This window comes from Fomitopsis serialis (genome assembly GCF_022376445.1).
Source record: "Fomitopsis serialis strain Sig1Antser10 chromosome Unknown B0H18scaffold_358, whole genome shotgun sequence".
Taxonomy (NCBI): domain Eukaryota; kingdom Fungi; phylum Basidiomycota; class Agaricomycetes; order Polyporales; family Fomitopsidaceae; genus Fomitopsis; species Fomitopsis serialis.
This window is the reverse complement of record NW_025955318.1, coordinates 25,434-40,679: the sequence shown is the minus strand read 5'-3', so window position 1 is coordinate 40,679 and position 15,246 is coordinate 25,434. Positions and strand designations below refer to the sequence as shown.

At 55.9% G+C, this 15,246-nt stretch overlaps 4 protein-coding genes across 4 annotated transcripts; 3 read left to right on the top strand and 1 right to left on the bottom strand.

Moving 5' to 3' along the window:
- Window positions 1–1,245: 1,245 nt before the first annotated feature.
- On the top strand, window positions 1,246–3,147 carry B0H18DRAFT_1129022 (uncharacterized protein; the record flags this gene model as incomplete). Its single annotated transcript, XM_048035385.1, has 10 exons — window positions 1,246–1,452; window positions 1,505–1,630; window positions 1,679–1,840; window positions 1,890–1,896; window positions 1,951–2,069; window positions 2,123–2,146; window positions 2,208–2,505; window positions 2,585–2,703; window positions 2,784–2,944; window positions 2,997–3,147. The coding sequence occupies 10 exons, from the start codon at window positions 1,246–1,248 to the stop codon at window positions 3,145–3,147; spliced, it is 1,374 nt and encodes a 457-aa protein (XP_047884861.1).
- Window positions 3,148–5,076: 1,929 nt separating this feature from the next.
- On the bottom strand, window positions 5,077–7,236 carry B0H18DRAFT_1129021 (PIN domain-like protein; the record flags this gene model as incomplete). Its single annotated transcript, XM_048035384.1, has 4 exons — window positions 5,077–6,310; window positions 6,640–6,755; window positions 6,817–7,158; window positions 7,213–7,236. 4 exons carry the CDS (start codon window positions 7,234–7,236, stop codon window positions 5,077–5,079), a joined length of 1,716 nt encoding a protein of 571 aa, XP_047884860.1.
- A 426-nt stretch (window positions 7,237–7,662) lies between these two features.
- Window positions 7,663–9,511, top strand: B0H18DRAFT_962449 (uncharacterized protein; the record flags this gene model as incomplete). The annotated part of the gene is made up of 6 exons (XM_048043108.1): window positions 7,663–7,691; window positions 7,837–7,931; window positions 7,987–8,439; window positions 8,503–9,037; window positions 9,105–9,200; window positions 9,271–9,511. 6 exons carry the CDS (start codon window positions 7,663–7,665, stop codon window positions 9,509–9,511), a joined length of 1,449 nt encoding a protein of 482 aa, XP_047884859.1.
- A 2,852-nt stretch (window positions 9,512–12,363) lies between these two features.
- B0H18DRAFT_854655 (uncharacterized protein) lies at window positions 12,364–12,941 on the top strand (the record flags this gene model as incomplete). The annotated part of the gene is made up of 2 exons (XM_048039638.1): window positions 12,364–12,774; window positions 12,828–12,941. Coding segments are annotated over 2 exons (525 nt in total), but the record flags the coding sequence as incomplete, so codon positions are not given.
- Between the last annotated feature and the right edge of the window lie 2,305 nt (window positions 12,942–15,246).

Below are 15,246 nucleotides of genomic sequence, written 5' to 3'. Positions count from 1 at the left end.
CAGGTTGAATTCCTATACACTTACGGTGTGGGGTGTGTGTGTGGAATCGAGGACCGACTGTTTCTGAACGAGAACCGCCCAGATCAGGCGAACGAAAGGTGGTGGGACGGACCACCTGCCCTGAACAGGCTAGGGACGTATTTCGCGCCGAGCCTCCATCCTACTCGAGGTTGCGCAAGGCCAAGAGCCCGTCATGGTGCAGCGGGGCTATAGCAGCAGGTCCGGCGTAAAATCCGGTAATAACAACGATCGCAGGGCACAGAGTGAGCCCGCGAAGCTTGGAGCACGCGCATAGGACGCACCAGAGGTCCATCCCGTCGAAGCAGATGTTCTTTATGCGGAGAAACTTGAGGAGGTGGAAGTAGGTGAGGAGTATCTCCTGCGCATCCTTGTCCGTCTCGAACATACCCCGCCAAAGTTGATCCTCAGGCTCTCAATCTCGTGCAGCCGGGATCGCGGGGAGCATCGCGCGCGAGGTTCAGCGACATGTGGAGGATCGCATCGAGAGCGCCACGTGCGAGTCCATCACCCGTTTTGTGAAGCTTGCGAAGCGGCAGTTCTCGGAATAGCTGGGTGAGTGGGCGGTGCGGACATTGTTGGGGACGGAGTGCCGAACGACGGGGAAAGAAAGCGGGCGAGCGGTGGCCGTTCCAGAGGCAAGCAAGGACGGACTCCCAGACGTCGAGGGGAAAGCTGTGAGTGAGACGACATGGTGTATGTCCACAGGGATCAACGTGGCTTTGGACTGCAGAAGCGTCAGGGTACGCTGCGGTTCCGTGTCACTGTAGTGCTCACCATGCACCAGCGTCCGCGCAGGCTGCCATGCGTGGCTCGGGCCACGACGCGTCTGAGATGTTATCAGGAACGGGTAGTGGTCCTCTTCGCGCGAGGACCGCCGAACGAGAGGGTAAGCGAGCAGGTGTAGGCAGGCGATGAGCAAGGCGAGCAGGTGTAGGCAGTTGAGGAGCGGTGACCGCACGCGGTAAAGCCGGTGGTAGTCGTCTCGCAGTTTCTGCTTCTTGGCAGGCGGCACATCCGTGTAACAGCGGCCGACGGGATCGTCGCGCGCAAGACGGCGTTGGCGACCACGACATTCACCCCTTCGTAACGGGAGTGGCAGCAAACCAGGGACACGTGCCCCGTTACTCTGAACGCACGTCCCGTACACGTCTCCTCCGCTCCTCCTTGCTTCCCTCACGATCAATCCTTTGCGACGGCCGCCCTTCACCTTCTCTCCTTACCATCATGGCTTCGACACAATCTCTAAACCCGCCGCCAGGCAGCAGCAATGAGAAGGCACCAGAGTTCACACCATCGTCCTCAGAAGCACCGCAGGACGCTGTGGACGTTACTCCGGACCGGCCTGCTGAAGAGACATGGGAGGACATCCCCGAGGAGATCATATCTTTGAGCATCCGTACACGAGTTCGGCTCACCGACAATGACTTGAAGGTCCGTCCACACAGATTTCGCGTGTAGAGCCCGACGCCCAGGGAACCTGCAGGTGATGCCCTCGGAGACGTTACGTCTGCAACAAGAGCAGAATGCCACGAAGGAGAAGATTCGGGACAATGGGGAGAAGATCACGCAGGACAAGGTCTTGCCTTACCTTGTGGCGAATATAGTCGAGGTACGCCCGCTCAGTCACCTTAGTAAGGCTACCAGCTAACAGAAGCAGATTCTGGACGTGAATTCTGAAACTGAGGACGGCAGCGCGAACCGAGACCTTGACTCTATGCGCAAGGGGAGATTCGCCGTCATCAAGCCCTCGACACAACAAACCGTCTTCTTCCCGCTCACCGACCTCGTCCCGCCCGAGAATCTCAGACCCGGCGATCCCGTTGGCACCAATAAGGATTCGTATCTGGTGCCTGACACGCTCCCGGCAGCTCGCGGGTGAAGGGCGATAGAGGTGGATGGGCGGCCGGCGGGACCTACGCTGACATCGAGGGCTGGAGAAGCAGATCGAGGGGCTAATTGAGGCGATTGTCCTGCTCGTGGAGCGAGCGGACGGGCTCAAGGCGCCTGGCATCAAGCCTCCGAAGGGTTCTCTCATGTATGGTCCTCCGGTGCGTCAGTCCCGACGATGTCTGGTCGCGGTCTGCTCAGGTTTGTATGGTAGGCAGGGTCGATAAGTGCCGTTTGGGTCTGGTTACGTCTTCGATCATATCATGGTCCTCGACACCTTCTAACCTACGCGTCTGCAGGACATCGTCTGGTTCGTCCCTCTCGACCGGATTGAGTTCGTCATGAAGGCCACCATTTTCAAGAGTTTTTGCAACCGCCACAACGCCGCAATGGCGCAGGCTTCCATCTCCCCGCCCACTCGGGTGCCCCCATGGCCCGCACCCAGTCCCGCGCGGCCTCCGTCACGAGTCCCTTTACTACAACCGTGTGTCGTTCATCGCGTCGTTCGCAGGGCCGGCTTCGGCACAAACGTCTCGATGAAGCCGGAGGTGCTTCCCACCTCCCATGTGGCACACGAGGAAGAGTCGTTTGGCAACCGTCTCGTCTGAGAATCGTCCGACGCGCAGGTACGTCGTTAACCGGAACCCTGATAGACTTCCGCAATAACTCCGCACAGATCTTCGTGTTCGGATTCCGCAAATCGTCCTCGCCGCGATGACGCACCGGAAGCTGTATGGCATCGACTCTGCGGACGGCGCGGTGAACGGTGGGCGATGGAGATGCGCCGCAGGTCGTGTTGGTCACTCAGAGGAAGGCGGGCAGCGTGTCTCGGAGCTGATGGCTGGAGCTGGCGCTGACCTATGGGACGATTGAAGTGTCTTGTGGGCATGACCCTCTTCCATGTGGACGCGCTGGCGGGCGAACATGCAAGAGGCGTGCTGGTATCTGCTGATGGATTCGACATCATTGCCTGGCCCGTCATTGAAGTGTACTTGCTCCGCAGCGGCTCCCAAGAACCCGTCGTCATGCTAGATGAGTTCGTGCAGTTTCGCAACCTATGGTACCTATCATACTGAGCACAGAGCCAGGCGCACGTCTATCTTCGAAACGGAAGAAATCAAGGAAGCCTCTGTCAACTCGTCCCATCCATCTTCTCCCTTCGTAACGGTGCTTCCGGCCAGCGTCGATTCTCCGGACACAGAACCTCGTCCGAGGTCGACTCCACCGACAAGCATATAACCAACATCACCTGGACGTTTGGCTTCGCTCCCGGCGAAGACAACCTCTCCATAGGCACATTGCATCCCTCGGCAAGGTTCCAGGTAACCGTGCGACATTGTCGTCACGCGAATTGCACCGTCATATGCGTTCGTCGTGCTGAGTGAGAGCTTCAACAAGGTTCAGCTTGTCTTGACTGTGGCCGGGCTAGCACTCGCCATCGTCATCACGAAATTCATGGTGAGGAAGGAGCGACTGCGTGAGCGGTGGTATGACTAGACGTGCGTTGAATTGTATTATTATTGTAATCACCTGGCGTCCGAAAACATTCGGTTTCCCTGTCGATGCTGCACCAGTGTAGCTGTCTCGATGGTACATGACAGCCATGTCTTGACCATTGCCGCGATTACTCAGTCTTTCCGCGTCGTCGCCCTATGGTTGACGGGACCATGTACTCCTGTCCCCATCTCCGCTGCTCCTACGGGCATGCTCCTTGGCTCGGCCTAAACACATGTATTACGTCGTGTTCTACATTAAGTGCCTACTACGGTCAGGCAAGGAGATTCTGAGGCACGAATGTTGAAGGGATTGTCTACGTCTGCTTAGGGAGATTACTAGTACTACATGCCCGCAGGCACCTTGCTTGTGGCCAGTCCCAGTCCTTACATTATTCGAAATAGCTTAGGCCTGCCTAAGATAGTGCGTCTCGAGTGCCATCCGACTGTTGGGATCCAACAGGCTCCTAACAGTCGGTCGTGGATATGTGATCATAGTAGGCTCGTCGACCTGCGCAGGGAGCAACAATGTCTCAGGCGGACAACGTTCACGACGAACATCTGGCTAAATCATTATATCTTACCATGTCTGACCGGCTAACAGTGCGTCGGACGAATGGCGCTACCGCTGTCATGGAGCCTTGGGTAGCATATTTTCAGGCCCCAACTTGGTCAAGGAGTCCGAGATAATGACCGACAATCTGTGCATCACACAGACAAAAATGATAAGGAAGTCAAGCATTATGATTCAAGCTCGTTAACGGTCGCTAGGATGCACTTTCGGCGATGGATGCATATGTGTAGCAAGAAGTTAGTTTATTCGGATTATACTATCGTAACTCGACAGACTACTGGTTACACGAGTGTAGAGCTGGCCGTGTATCACGTAAGATCGATGATTTCGTTAGGATCCGCTACTACTCGTTCTCGTACCAAGGGTCTCCCAGTGGGTCTCGTTCTAGATCTCGCCGACGTACCAGTGTGGCCTACTGACGCTTTCGGCGCTGTCACTTCTGTATGTCTCACCAGCAGGGGTGAGGCTGTCTTGGGCTTTCGAGCGTTCTCCGGCTCCGAGTCACTTGATATAGATATCGTCGACACATCAGAGAAGTGTTTGCGCCGCGACGGCGATGAGGATGGCGCTTTCGTGGCAGGAGGCTGGCGCACTGGCGACGGCCCGAGGGGAAAGGACACAACTGCAAACTGATCACCTTCACTGGACGATGAGACGGATATGAGGGACCTCGGCCGTGATGTGCCCTGTTTACGTGGCGATGTATGCTTCTGAGATTTGCGGGGGGATTTCTGGAGTGGCCCGTCGTCGTTAGCTGGGTCATTGTGCGTGCCGGCCGGAGACTGGCCGCGGGTCCACGATCGCTTTGCATGCAGACGACGAATGTTCCGATTCGCACTATCGGCTGCGAATAATACCGCAGACGCCTGTCTGTCGTCGTCGATGTCACTGTCGGGGTGCTGATGGTGGTTGACTTCGCCTTGTTTGGTTTACTGCTCATACGCACGGGCTGTTCAACGACTCCGGAGAACACCTTGATGCTGCCGGTTTGTTCAGGGACTGGAGCCATGATAGCTGGTTTTCCCTTGGCGGCGCAGGCGTTTGGCGTCGGTCTGGTTGGAGTCGGAGACCCGTCTGAACTCTCTTCTTCGTACTCCAAGCCTAACACCGCGACATCCTTCCCTGCCTTTGCCTTTGACCGAAGGCGTTGCTCCGTTTGACCTTGGAACCACGTGCGGTGCTACGAGCGTTCACTGCCACCTTTTCGGTCGTACGCATCTCCTGGATTCTTTCGAATCCCTCCACAAGGTCCGGCCGCGCGATGCGTATCATGCACGCGGGCATCCAGATCCTGAGGTGATCCTTAGGATTGGGTGGCGGTTTCGGTAAACGCTTCTTTCCTTGAACAACGCCGTCCGATTCGTCTCCTTCTAGCACGTTTGAGCCGCTGTCCAACCCCGTTGCCAATGCAGTACGGAGACCCCTCAGCCCGGATTCAGATAGTCGAACGAGATGTACAGGGGCAACCTCGATACGATACTCGAGAACATTATCTGTGGATGTATGTTGCCGAGACGAGTGGATCTTGACGATGAGCTTGTCTTCGTCGCCTTCATCCTCGGTGTCGCAGTCGGTACGTCCGGCGCGTTTAGGCGAGCTCAGGTGGAGCGAGGAGAAATGCTTCGTGATAATCGACGACGGCGTCCCAGGCACATGGCGCTCCCTATTCTTGTCTTTCCTCGTAGGGGTGGCAGGATGGAGCAACACTGAGCGGGCTGCCTGAGACATAGTGCGCATGTCCTCCGACAACGCGACGCGTCTGAGTATCCGCAGCACTACAGCAGGCCAAAGGATTGTGCGAAAACGCTTCATGATGGTCTCCTTGACGCCCCATTCGAAGTACATTTCGCACAAGCCAGCAATCTTTCCTAGGTCAGGCTCTTTCTCCCAGTCAAGCATCGTGATCTTCGGCACGCGGCCTTTGGAAGCTGCCTCCGACTCGGACGTGACAGGGTTTGTGTACGATAATAGGACATCGATGTCGGGAAAGTCCTCAGGGATCTTCTTCGCCAGCGCAGTGTACTTCTTGCTGAGGATTCCACGCGCATTTGTGTGGAGCTCAATGCGCACTTCCTCGACCCATACGCGTAGGAAGGCACGGAGCTCCGAGCGCGGTAGTGTGCGCGCTGCGTTGTAAAGGCTATCGCCGAAACCGCAACGTGCGAGCCCGTGCGCAATCGTGGAACCACACCCGATGAGACCGGCGGGATGGTAGTCGCCCCCACAGAGGATGCCCATGAGGATTAGTCCGCCATGTGTGAGCTCAATTGAGGGGTGCGTAAGTATTGCGTGCGAGGTGTACGTCGCAACGTGATTGCCGTCTTCGACGCCCGCACTATTTTTGAGGGCATGCGCGCGTTACCATACAGTGTCGTGCTTGGACTACCAAACAGAAATCATCAGTATCAAGGTCTAGGGATGCTATAAGAGATGGGCGATACGAAAGTGGGTAGGTTCGACACAAACACGTGGAGTATTTGCGGCGAGACTATGAAAGTGGGAAGAATGTAACGGGACATGCGAATTTGCATGCGCAAATTATGGCGATGGTTCCCTGAGGGCATCCAACTGCAAGTACTCAGCTCATAACAGAGATAGAGTAGACAGTTTCCAGACTTGCTACCTAGACCGATATGCACGTAAATTAGTGGGAGAACCACTCACTTCCGGACAATCATCTTCGCTCCAAAAAGGAATGCATCCACATCGTCGGTGTACACAGCGTCAATGACACCGATGTGATTCAAATAAGCGAGCTCTGCCTCCGCTTCTCCAGGTGCCTATCAGCCAAAGCGCGTTGATATATGCAGTGAGTTGAAACGTAGTAGGGATGCTACCCACCATGCACCACTCAAAACCAAATGCGTTGATGATCTCTTGCATGCCTTGTATCATCCAATGGTTTTTCCCACTGATCCTGTTGCCGCGCTTGGTTTCGGGCCTCTTTGGTCCGTCGAATACAAAGAGCGGTAGAAATGGGGCACTCATGAGCCTGGTGCATCTGAAGAACAGTGTTCGAAGTTCGGGGTTCTCCCCTGCCCGCCCGCCATGCGCTGCATGATAGAACCAGATGCTTGCGTCAATGCCGACACGGAAACCGCGCACTCCGTCTGGGTTGGCCTCGAAGCCGTCGACGACAGCTAGATGGGTAAGAGAACGCGTGTCTCCCGCCGGACGGAGAATCTACCCGATTGTCAACATTCCCACCATCTAGAGGTTGCAAGAAGAAGCACGTACATCCCACAGACCAGCAACACCCATCGAGTTGAGTAGGTCTGATACGGGCGGGTTTCAGTGGAAACCCGGACAAGGCGCTTATAGGTCCGATCCTGGGGCGGCCATAACCCGCCCAAATAGGGTGCCTATGTCGATCCTGGTGCGGCCGAGCTCCGATCCATATGTGGCCGTACAGGCTGTCGTGTCCGCATGTCCTATCGGCATGCGGACATAGGCAACCTTGTGGTCGCTGTCAATTTTCGGTGGGGAAAGCATCCTAGGTGAAGTTCACGCCGTACTACTAGTAAATGCAGCTAACTTCGGTACACCGATTCCTCTATAGATGACACGGAGCTCGGCGAATCCGTCAATATCAAAGAAGAAGATTCAGTGTAGACGAAGACTACCATACAGGGCCAAGCAGCTGCGGAGAAAGGCAAGTCATACTTCGGGTTTCAAGTGGTTTATTCCATGACTGATGATGGTGTCGGTGAATCCTGGTGAGTAGCGATGACCATGCGGGCGGGATTGATGCACGACGAAGGGCGGGGGCGAACTAAAGACGAAGTTGCCAGAGGACGAAGTGCACGTACGTCCGTCTGCTATCCTGCAACATTGTCTTGAGATTTCTTGCATGATGCAAAGCGACGCGAACGACGAGGATATTACCATGAGGCTACCGTCTATTGTTGACTGTCGGTCTCCATTCATACGAAAACCAAGCGAATGCTCTTGCCACGGTATGCTGCCGATATTCGTACCACCCACCATAACTTGATACGAATGTCTTACCAGTGCCCAATGAGGACGGCGGGTCAGATATCTTGTCGTGCACGCCTACCCATGGGGATCGCGCCAGCGGCCAGGAAACGGCTGCCTCTTCTTCAGCTATCAACAGCCTCGCGTCGTTTCACGCGGAAGAATGGCTCGGTATCGGCAAAACACGGAGCAACGGGATTCCGGTTCACGTTCGCCACGCCAGGGATCATGCGCGTACGATCCCGCAGAGCCTGCGATCCACATTCATTCCGAAAACATCCCTCACCGTCGATGCACTTCTTTGCTTTCAACCTCCGCTGCGGCCACCTACCACTTCCGCCTCGGTCGGGGTGCGTTTCAGCCAAGACTTACCCTCTGTCTTGGTCCAAGACAATGACTTTATGCTCGATGAGGAGGCCCTACAGCATATCATGAGTGCTGTCGAGCAGGTCAGCAGCCTACGCCAGATCTTCAACGATGCCTGGCTTAGTGGGGCTCGTTCAACATACCTCCCTTCCGACGTTTCTGGGTGATACCCACTTTGGGTCGAAGCCCTCCTGGGCGAACTCGAGACGTCAGAGCGGAAACACAAGAAGTGGCTCCGAGCGTCTGCATGGCTCAACCGTGTAGCCGACGGCAATCGAAGCTGCGTGATGCTCGCTGACTGGAAGAGCGCAGGGAGACATGGACGAGTGTGGCTTGGGATTCGACTGTCCCCGGCTTTAGTAGCCCCAGTGCTATTGACCACCGAAGACCTGGCATCCCTCCTTTCCGATCAGTGGGTCAACGGTGACATGGTTAATGCTGGGCTGGATTCTCATCTCCCGACGACTCTCAGAGAACAGCCGTACTCGCGTCGTGCTCTGCCTATTCAAGTTGAAGAACTCGTGTTCACCCTGTTCGTACACAACTCCCGCTGGACGGTTCTTGTCATATCACTCCCTACGTATACCTATACGTACTGCGACTCTAAGAATGCTGCCGCCAAACCGCCGAACAAAACGATCAAACTTCTTGAGTGGTGGCTGGGTCATCTGTGCTCTGACCTTGTCGCAAAATCACTCATCGTGTCGCCTTCGCCCTCTTGGTATGCCCCGAGACAGGCAGACTGCGACTCATGTGGGATCGTTTGTTATAGTCTTATCGCCGCAAAGCTTCTTCATTAAGAACCATGGACACAATCGACATCAGCCCAGCATCGAATGGAGTGGTATCTTCGGCTTTCCGAAGCGCTGCAAAATGCTAGCGAGGTATGTGCATGATCCTGTTCTGAGTCTCCTTGTATCTCACCGATGCTTGGTCATCTTCAGGATCCGTCAGAAATGCTGCGACGGACACAGACGGTGACGTCTGTGACTCGGACCCTGCTATCATACCTTCATCAGTCGACTCTACCACCTTCCCTTCCACGTCGTCTGGGACCCGACTCGGCAAGCGCAAACACGAGAAGACGTCATCGACCTCTACACTAAAGCCTCCATGTACACCCACTACTGCGACGAAGGCTAGGGCTTCTGCTGCACTCGCTCAAGCTGTCGCTGACTCGTCAGAGGGTGATTAGGACTCCCAGGATGCTCGATCCAAAGCCGATCAGCGCCAGAAACAGCAGGTGAGACGTACCACAGGAGGCGCATCATCTCAGCGGATGCCGTCTACGGAGAGCGCGTCAGACTCTGCCGACTCTTCCCTTCAGGCTTCGCGTCAAGGCAGGGCAGAGTCGAAGCGTGGCACGAAAACATCATCATCGTGGTCGAAGCAGAAAGCCCTGCGCAATCGTGTTCACGATGGGACTTTCAAAATCAATTACAGCAAGCTACAGTCGTTTCGAGACAGGGTCCGTGTGGACGACACCCATGCCGAGTTCAAGGCGAACGACATTCTAGCAGTACGGTGCTCGGCATGTGCGGAGTGGTTGACTATGCGTGTACCTTACGAAATCAAGAATGGGAAGACTCATCGTGCTACGAAAAAGTGTCTACGCAATGCTGCGTCTGGGCGATCAAACATCTCACTACAGAAGACGTTCGCTAGCAATGCACGTCCCGCGAAACCCAAGCCTATCCACACCAGGCAGCGTCTTTGCCCTATAATCATAGAGTAACCGACGTGCCGAAACCACCAATGGTATAGGGCCAGCCGACGGCGGCCGACACTTTGTACACAACCCACATCCGTTGATTGGCCGACCGTCGGCTACAAAAGAAACCGAGCGGCTGTACGCAGCTTGTACTAGGGCGCGTCTACGTGCGCGGCGCCAGGCCCTTGCAAGAGGCGGGCATTTCATGCGCGGATTGCGTGGCGGATTGGCCATGATGAAGACATCTACCCGGGTCGGCCGGGCTTTCTTTCGCAGCGAGCGCATTGCCTAAGTGACAAGTCGACTGGGAGAAAGCGAGCTGAGTGTCGCAAACACTGAATATATGTAGTGGTGTAGCCAGAACGTGTGTAGTAGTACTACGGGATAGTAATGTGGGCGGCGCCCACCTCAAATAACATCCCGCCCGTCTTCCTCGAACAGATCCTCCACGTACCGCTCTAAGTCCATCGCCTGCTGCTCCGTCGACGCCCAAACTGCCATGTACCATACTAAAGGAGCGCCCTGCGGCGCGCTCGACACCTTCGACGCCGTCACTAACAGGCCGGTGCGATTCACGTACGCCTCGTAGTGCACCCTGAAAGATTCAGTAATGGAACCTAGAATGAAAAAAAAAGGCAACGTACCACGGGTGAGGCTTCATGTCCTCGACGATCCACCGTATGCTAGCCAATGCGTCGTGAGGCGCGAGCGAGCGGGGCATGGCAGGCGCATCCTCGCTGGGCCGGACGTAGAAAGGCGGCGCGAGTGGATCCAACGGGAGAGCCGCCGTCTCGTATGCAGGCGGCGGCGGGCATTGCGGGGGTGCGCGCCGCGCGGACCGACGGATTGCGGGGTTTCGGCGGAGCTCAGCGCCCGCAGCCGGTGCGACTCCACGCGCGGAGTGAGCGACGTCAGTGGCGGGAGTCCCTGGGGTGTCGGCGTGGCCGGCCGCAGGAGCTATCGAAGTGGCGGCGGCCAGAGCAAGCGGGGCGGAAAGCGGGGCGGTATCGTGCGAGACGGGGTGGAGCGATGGACGGATACGAGCGCCGCGTGGGGCAAGACGAGGGGAGGCGGGGGCTGAGCTCGAGGAGTCGGTCACGGGCGAGATGTTGCGTTGGGGACGTGGGAGAAGCGGCGGTCGCCCTGCAAGTTTAAGTGGTAGAATGAGGAGGCGCGCAGCCCCAGGGTACTCACGATTACGTGTTTCCCGATCGACAGGTATGATGGATCCACGGGAAAATCAAGGGTTTCAAATTGCGCGCGGTTGCGGCGCATTGCACTGCGCGGCCGCGCGGTGCTCGCGGGGGAGTCGAACCCGCCATTCTTTGCGCGGGATCGCGCAAACTGGAATGCCATTGGTGCGGCAAACATCGGCCCACAGGCAGTAAAACACCGGCGGGGCGGCGGATCGCTCGCGGGATGGCTGGGGCGCCAAATGGGCGCTCCCTCGCTGCGCTGTGGATCGCCCCGCCGCCCGCCGTCACCGCCTGCGGCAACGCGGGCCCTGTCTCGGTTACGTCCCCATCGCAATCGGTCACACGCTCTGTTCGCAGCACGACGAAGCCCGTTCAAAACGGGCAGTGAGAAAGCGCCGGCCACCAACGTGACATTGGCTGCGCCATTTCGCACTGGCGCAGCCAATGTCGGCTAGCGAATGACATCGCAACTAGCCGACGCCCGCTCCCCGAGGACCATTGGCATAGCCGACGTTGGGCGGTCGATCAACACTGCGGCTGCGCTCGGCCGGTGTTCGGTGGCCTGCGAGGCATGCTCTCTTATGAGTTTTGAGCGTGCCCACTTGGGCTGCTAATTCTAATCGAGCCTGCCCATCTCGGATGCACCCGTGGTCACCTCAGCACAAGAGGTTGATCGGCCAATGCCGGATTGCCGATGGTACTCGGTTTATCCGACCTTCAATGCTCAATAATGATTCTGTGTACGAACGTCGTTTGCGCACGGGTAGATCTGAGAAGGGGGGACGCCGCGGCACGCCATAAATATACAGCCCTCAAACACCCGATGCGCATGGGTTCAGCCGGGGAGGATCGCCAATGCTCATAGTAAGGGATAGAGGCGCCATATGTACACATTAGTACCGTCAACGCTTAATAGGCCATCGGCCGATCCAATGACTATCGTACCAGCCGACCGCCGGCTGTCCCAGCACCAAGCCCAGACGACGCCCATCGGCCGACGTCGGTGTGCCAATGAGCCCGCGGCTTGTGCATCGTCGGTTAGCCAGGTCTCATTGGCATATCCGCTGAGTGGGCTCGCCTATCCGAAAGCTCCCGTGTCCAGGCCTGACGCACAAGTCCAACAAGAAGGTAGCATGCGATCTTCATCGAACGAGCACACCTGGGGGCAGCGCACCTTCCCGCATGAACATCGCACAGGAACTCTTCAGACTCAAAAAGAAGAAAGCATGCTGGGCCTTGCTATCGGACAGGCGACGGCAGATGGTGCCCCGCCATGAACAAACACTCTATCACTGGGTGAACCGGAGGGATGTCGGGGCGGTCTTTGCTACCAATTGCCACATTTTTGTGACCGTCTTAGGGGATGACGAGGAACCACCTCCCTGCGTCGCGTGTTTAGGACTGTACAGTGTCCATGCATACCAAGTTCGGCTGAATCGACCTATGCCGGACGAAGAAAAAATGAAGTTTGTCCCGATGATCATTTATCGCTGCCAAGACCTAGGGGAGCTGTACCTCAAATATAAGGGCCTTCGTCAACTAGTCGAGACGGTGAGTTGCTGTGTTCAGCGTTCAAAGGAGCCTTATTGATGCAAAGTTCATAGGATGATGGTCGCTCGCCATCGCTCAGATTCAGTCAGGGTGTCGTAGCCGGGCACTATCGTGACTATGACGTACTCCTTGGATGTGTAGAGGCCATAGTCACGAAAGTGACCCGGCGTATACAGAGGCAAATCACTACATGGCATGGTATATCCACGCATCTTCATGGACGTTGTCAACCATCTCGCAACGATCTCTCCACGGGGGTACAAGGTGTTTCAACACCACTTCGGAGGACCTGCATTCCGGAGCATATGGTGAATCCAATACTACTAGTACTCCGTCCTGTGCAGCTCTCATTCGCTTCGATAGTCGGTGGAGAGTGAAACTCTCGGTTTCTTCCTGGATTCGCGGCAAGTGACATAGACACTGCCGCATCTGTGCTTCAACAGCTGGATTATGATGGCCCAGTTGCCCTTGCCTGGGACGATACATCATTGGAGGCGGCACTCTCGATCTGGCAAGAATCAAAGGATAGCACCTGTGTCATTCTGGGTGCTGCCAGCGGTATCATCGAGGTCTCCGAGTCCGACGACCTAGACGAGGTCTTTAAGCGAAGCTAGACAGAGCAGATAAGGTATGTCCGAGTCTCACAGATGTCCTTGGTGTGATCATACTGACACATTTGTCCATCGCCGTGTGATTGCTAGCTTCTATGTCTTGACAATCCCTTTGCACAAGGTCACGGTACCTCCTATCATCATTGCTGCGATCGCCCGTGGCTCTCGGGATGATGCCGAATCACTCACCAAGATGCACCTCGAAGTTGTTCAGCTCCTCAACAATGCGACGATCTACCCGGTTTCTTTCCGAATCTTTCGCGTCCAACGGGTCTGACATTGAGCGGTCACTACAGCAGAACATTACTACTATACCCCCGGGAGGGCGTCGTCGTTGTCGACGATGCCCTGCGCAGACCTCCTCGTGGTCCCGCTGTTACGCGAAGCTGGGCGAGTGGAACACTACAAGCCGCAAGCTTGACAAGGCTACTAACTTCGAAGGAGAGTTCTGTTCTTAGACCTAGGAAGGACTCGAGTCCCTTCGTCCTAGTCGAGTTCCAAAGCAGTAGCGGTATGAGAAAGCTAGCGTCGATTGCTAACCAGGTCGAACTGAAGAGTCCGACCTCTACTGTACAGGTATATATACAAGGGGAGGAGTCTGAGTCAAGATGTACAGTAAGCATGAGTCAGGATGCGTAATCACTGACGAAGGGATTGATGAACATGATGAAGAAACGAGTCAGCAAGAGTCAGCTATCACATGATAGTCCGGGTGCAGTACAGTACATAACCGGTGCTCATGCACGTGAGGTGGTTAGAGATAACAAGTAAGAAGAAATGAAATGTACGTAACATGGCGACTTGTAACACCCACAAGGGATGAAACAAACATGCGCTGTAAGGCCCACACCGTTCGGCTGTTGAGCAGAGCAGCCGGGAAACTGCTCCCAACGACATCCGCTTCGACACATGCCAATCCACCCTCAAGTGGTACTTGAGAGACACCGTCTCCTCAAGCTCTGCCAAGCTCCACCACCATCCCCGTCCGGGACAGTGACCCTATTCTCTTACTATACCGCCTAGGACGCCCCCGGCACAGGCCTCTCCCCTCCTCCCCTACAAACCTCAGATCAGCAAATCCATGTGTTTGTCTAATGTCATCTAAAATGCCCTATACAGACAGTTAGGCGGCTTAGATGATTCAGGCACGATTAGTTGAGTTAGTAGATTCATGTCTAACACAAGACACATTTAGACACTGTTAGACCCAACAGAGCATTCACCAATTAGGACCCTCAGACACGAACAGACACATTAGTGTATCAAAAGGAAATATATTCGAATGCCAGATAGTACAGATTCTGATATACATCGTACGCATACATCACAGTTACTGAGCCACTGACATAAGATGACAAATGCGAGGGTGGACATGCAGTGCGGTGTGTCACTGACGCACCCAGAAATCCACCGCCAGTTGGTGGTGGACGGCAGGTTGAAGTACCTCGCTGGTACCTGTGCGGCTTTCGGCTTGTTGCCTGCACCCGCCATCCTCCCGTCCTCTCTGCTCGCTCATGTTCGCACATCCCCGCTCCTCACACACGATCTACAGCGTGCGGCGTCCATTCGTTAGTCACGCTCACATGCTGTCCTGCGGTGCGTTGTCTGCAAGTCTGCCTATCTGCCCACTCGCCCGCTTGTCAGCGAATCTTGGGGGTGTGTGTTGTAAGTGGTGACGTGCACTGTCCCAGCCTATTCGGTTGGTTCGCGCGTGTGCTGTCACTCACCTGCCTGCCTGCTCGTCTACCTGCCCGCCTGCACTCTCTGTTGCCCGTCCTCTCACCCACCTATGCTTCCGCTTGCCCGCCTACTCACGTGCCCATGTTTCCGTCTGTGTATGCGTTCGCCGGCCGTGTCTGCG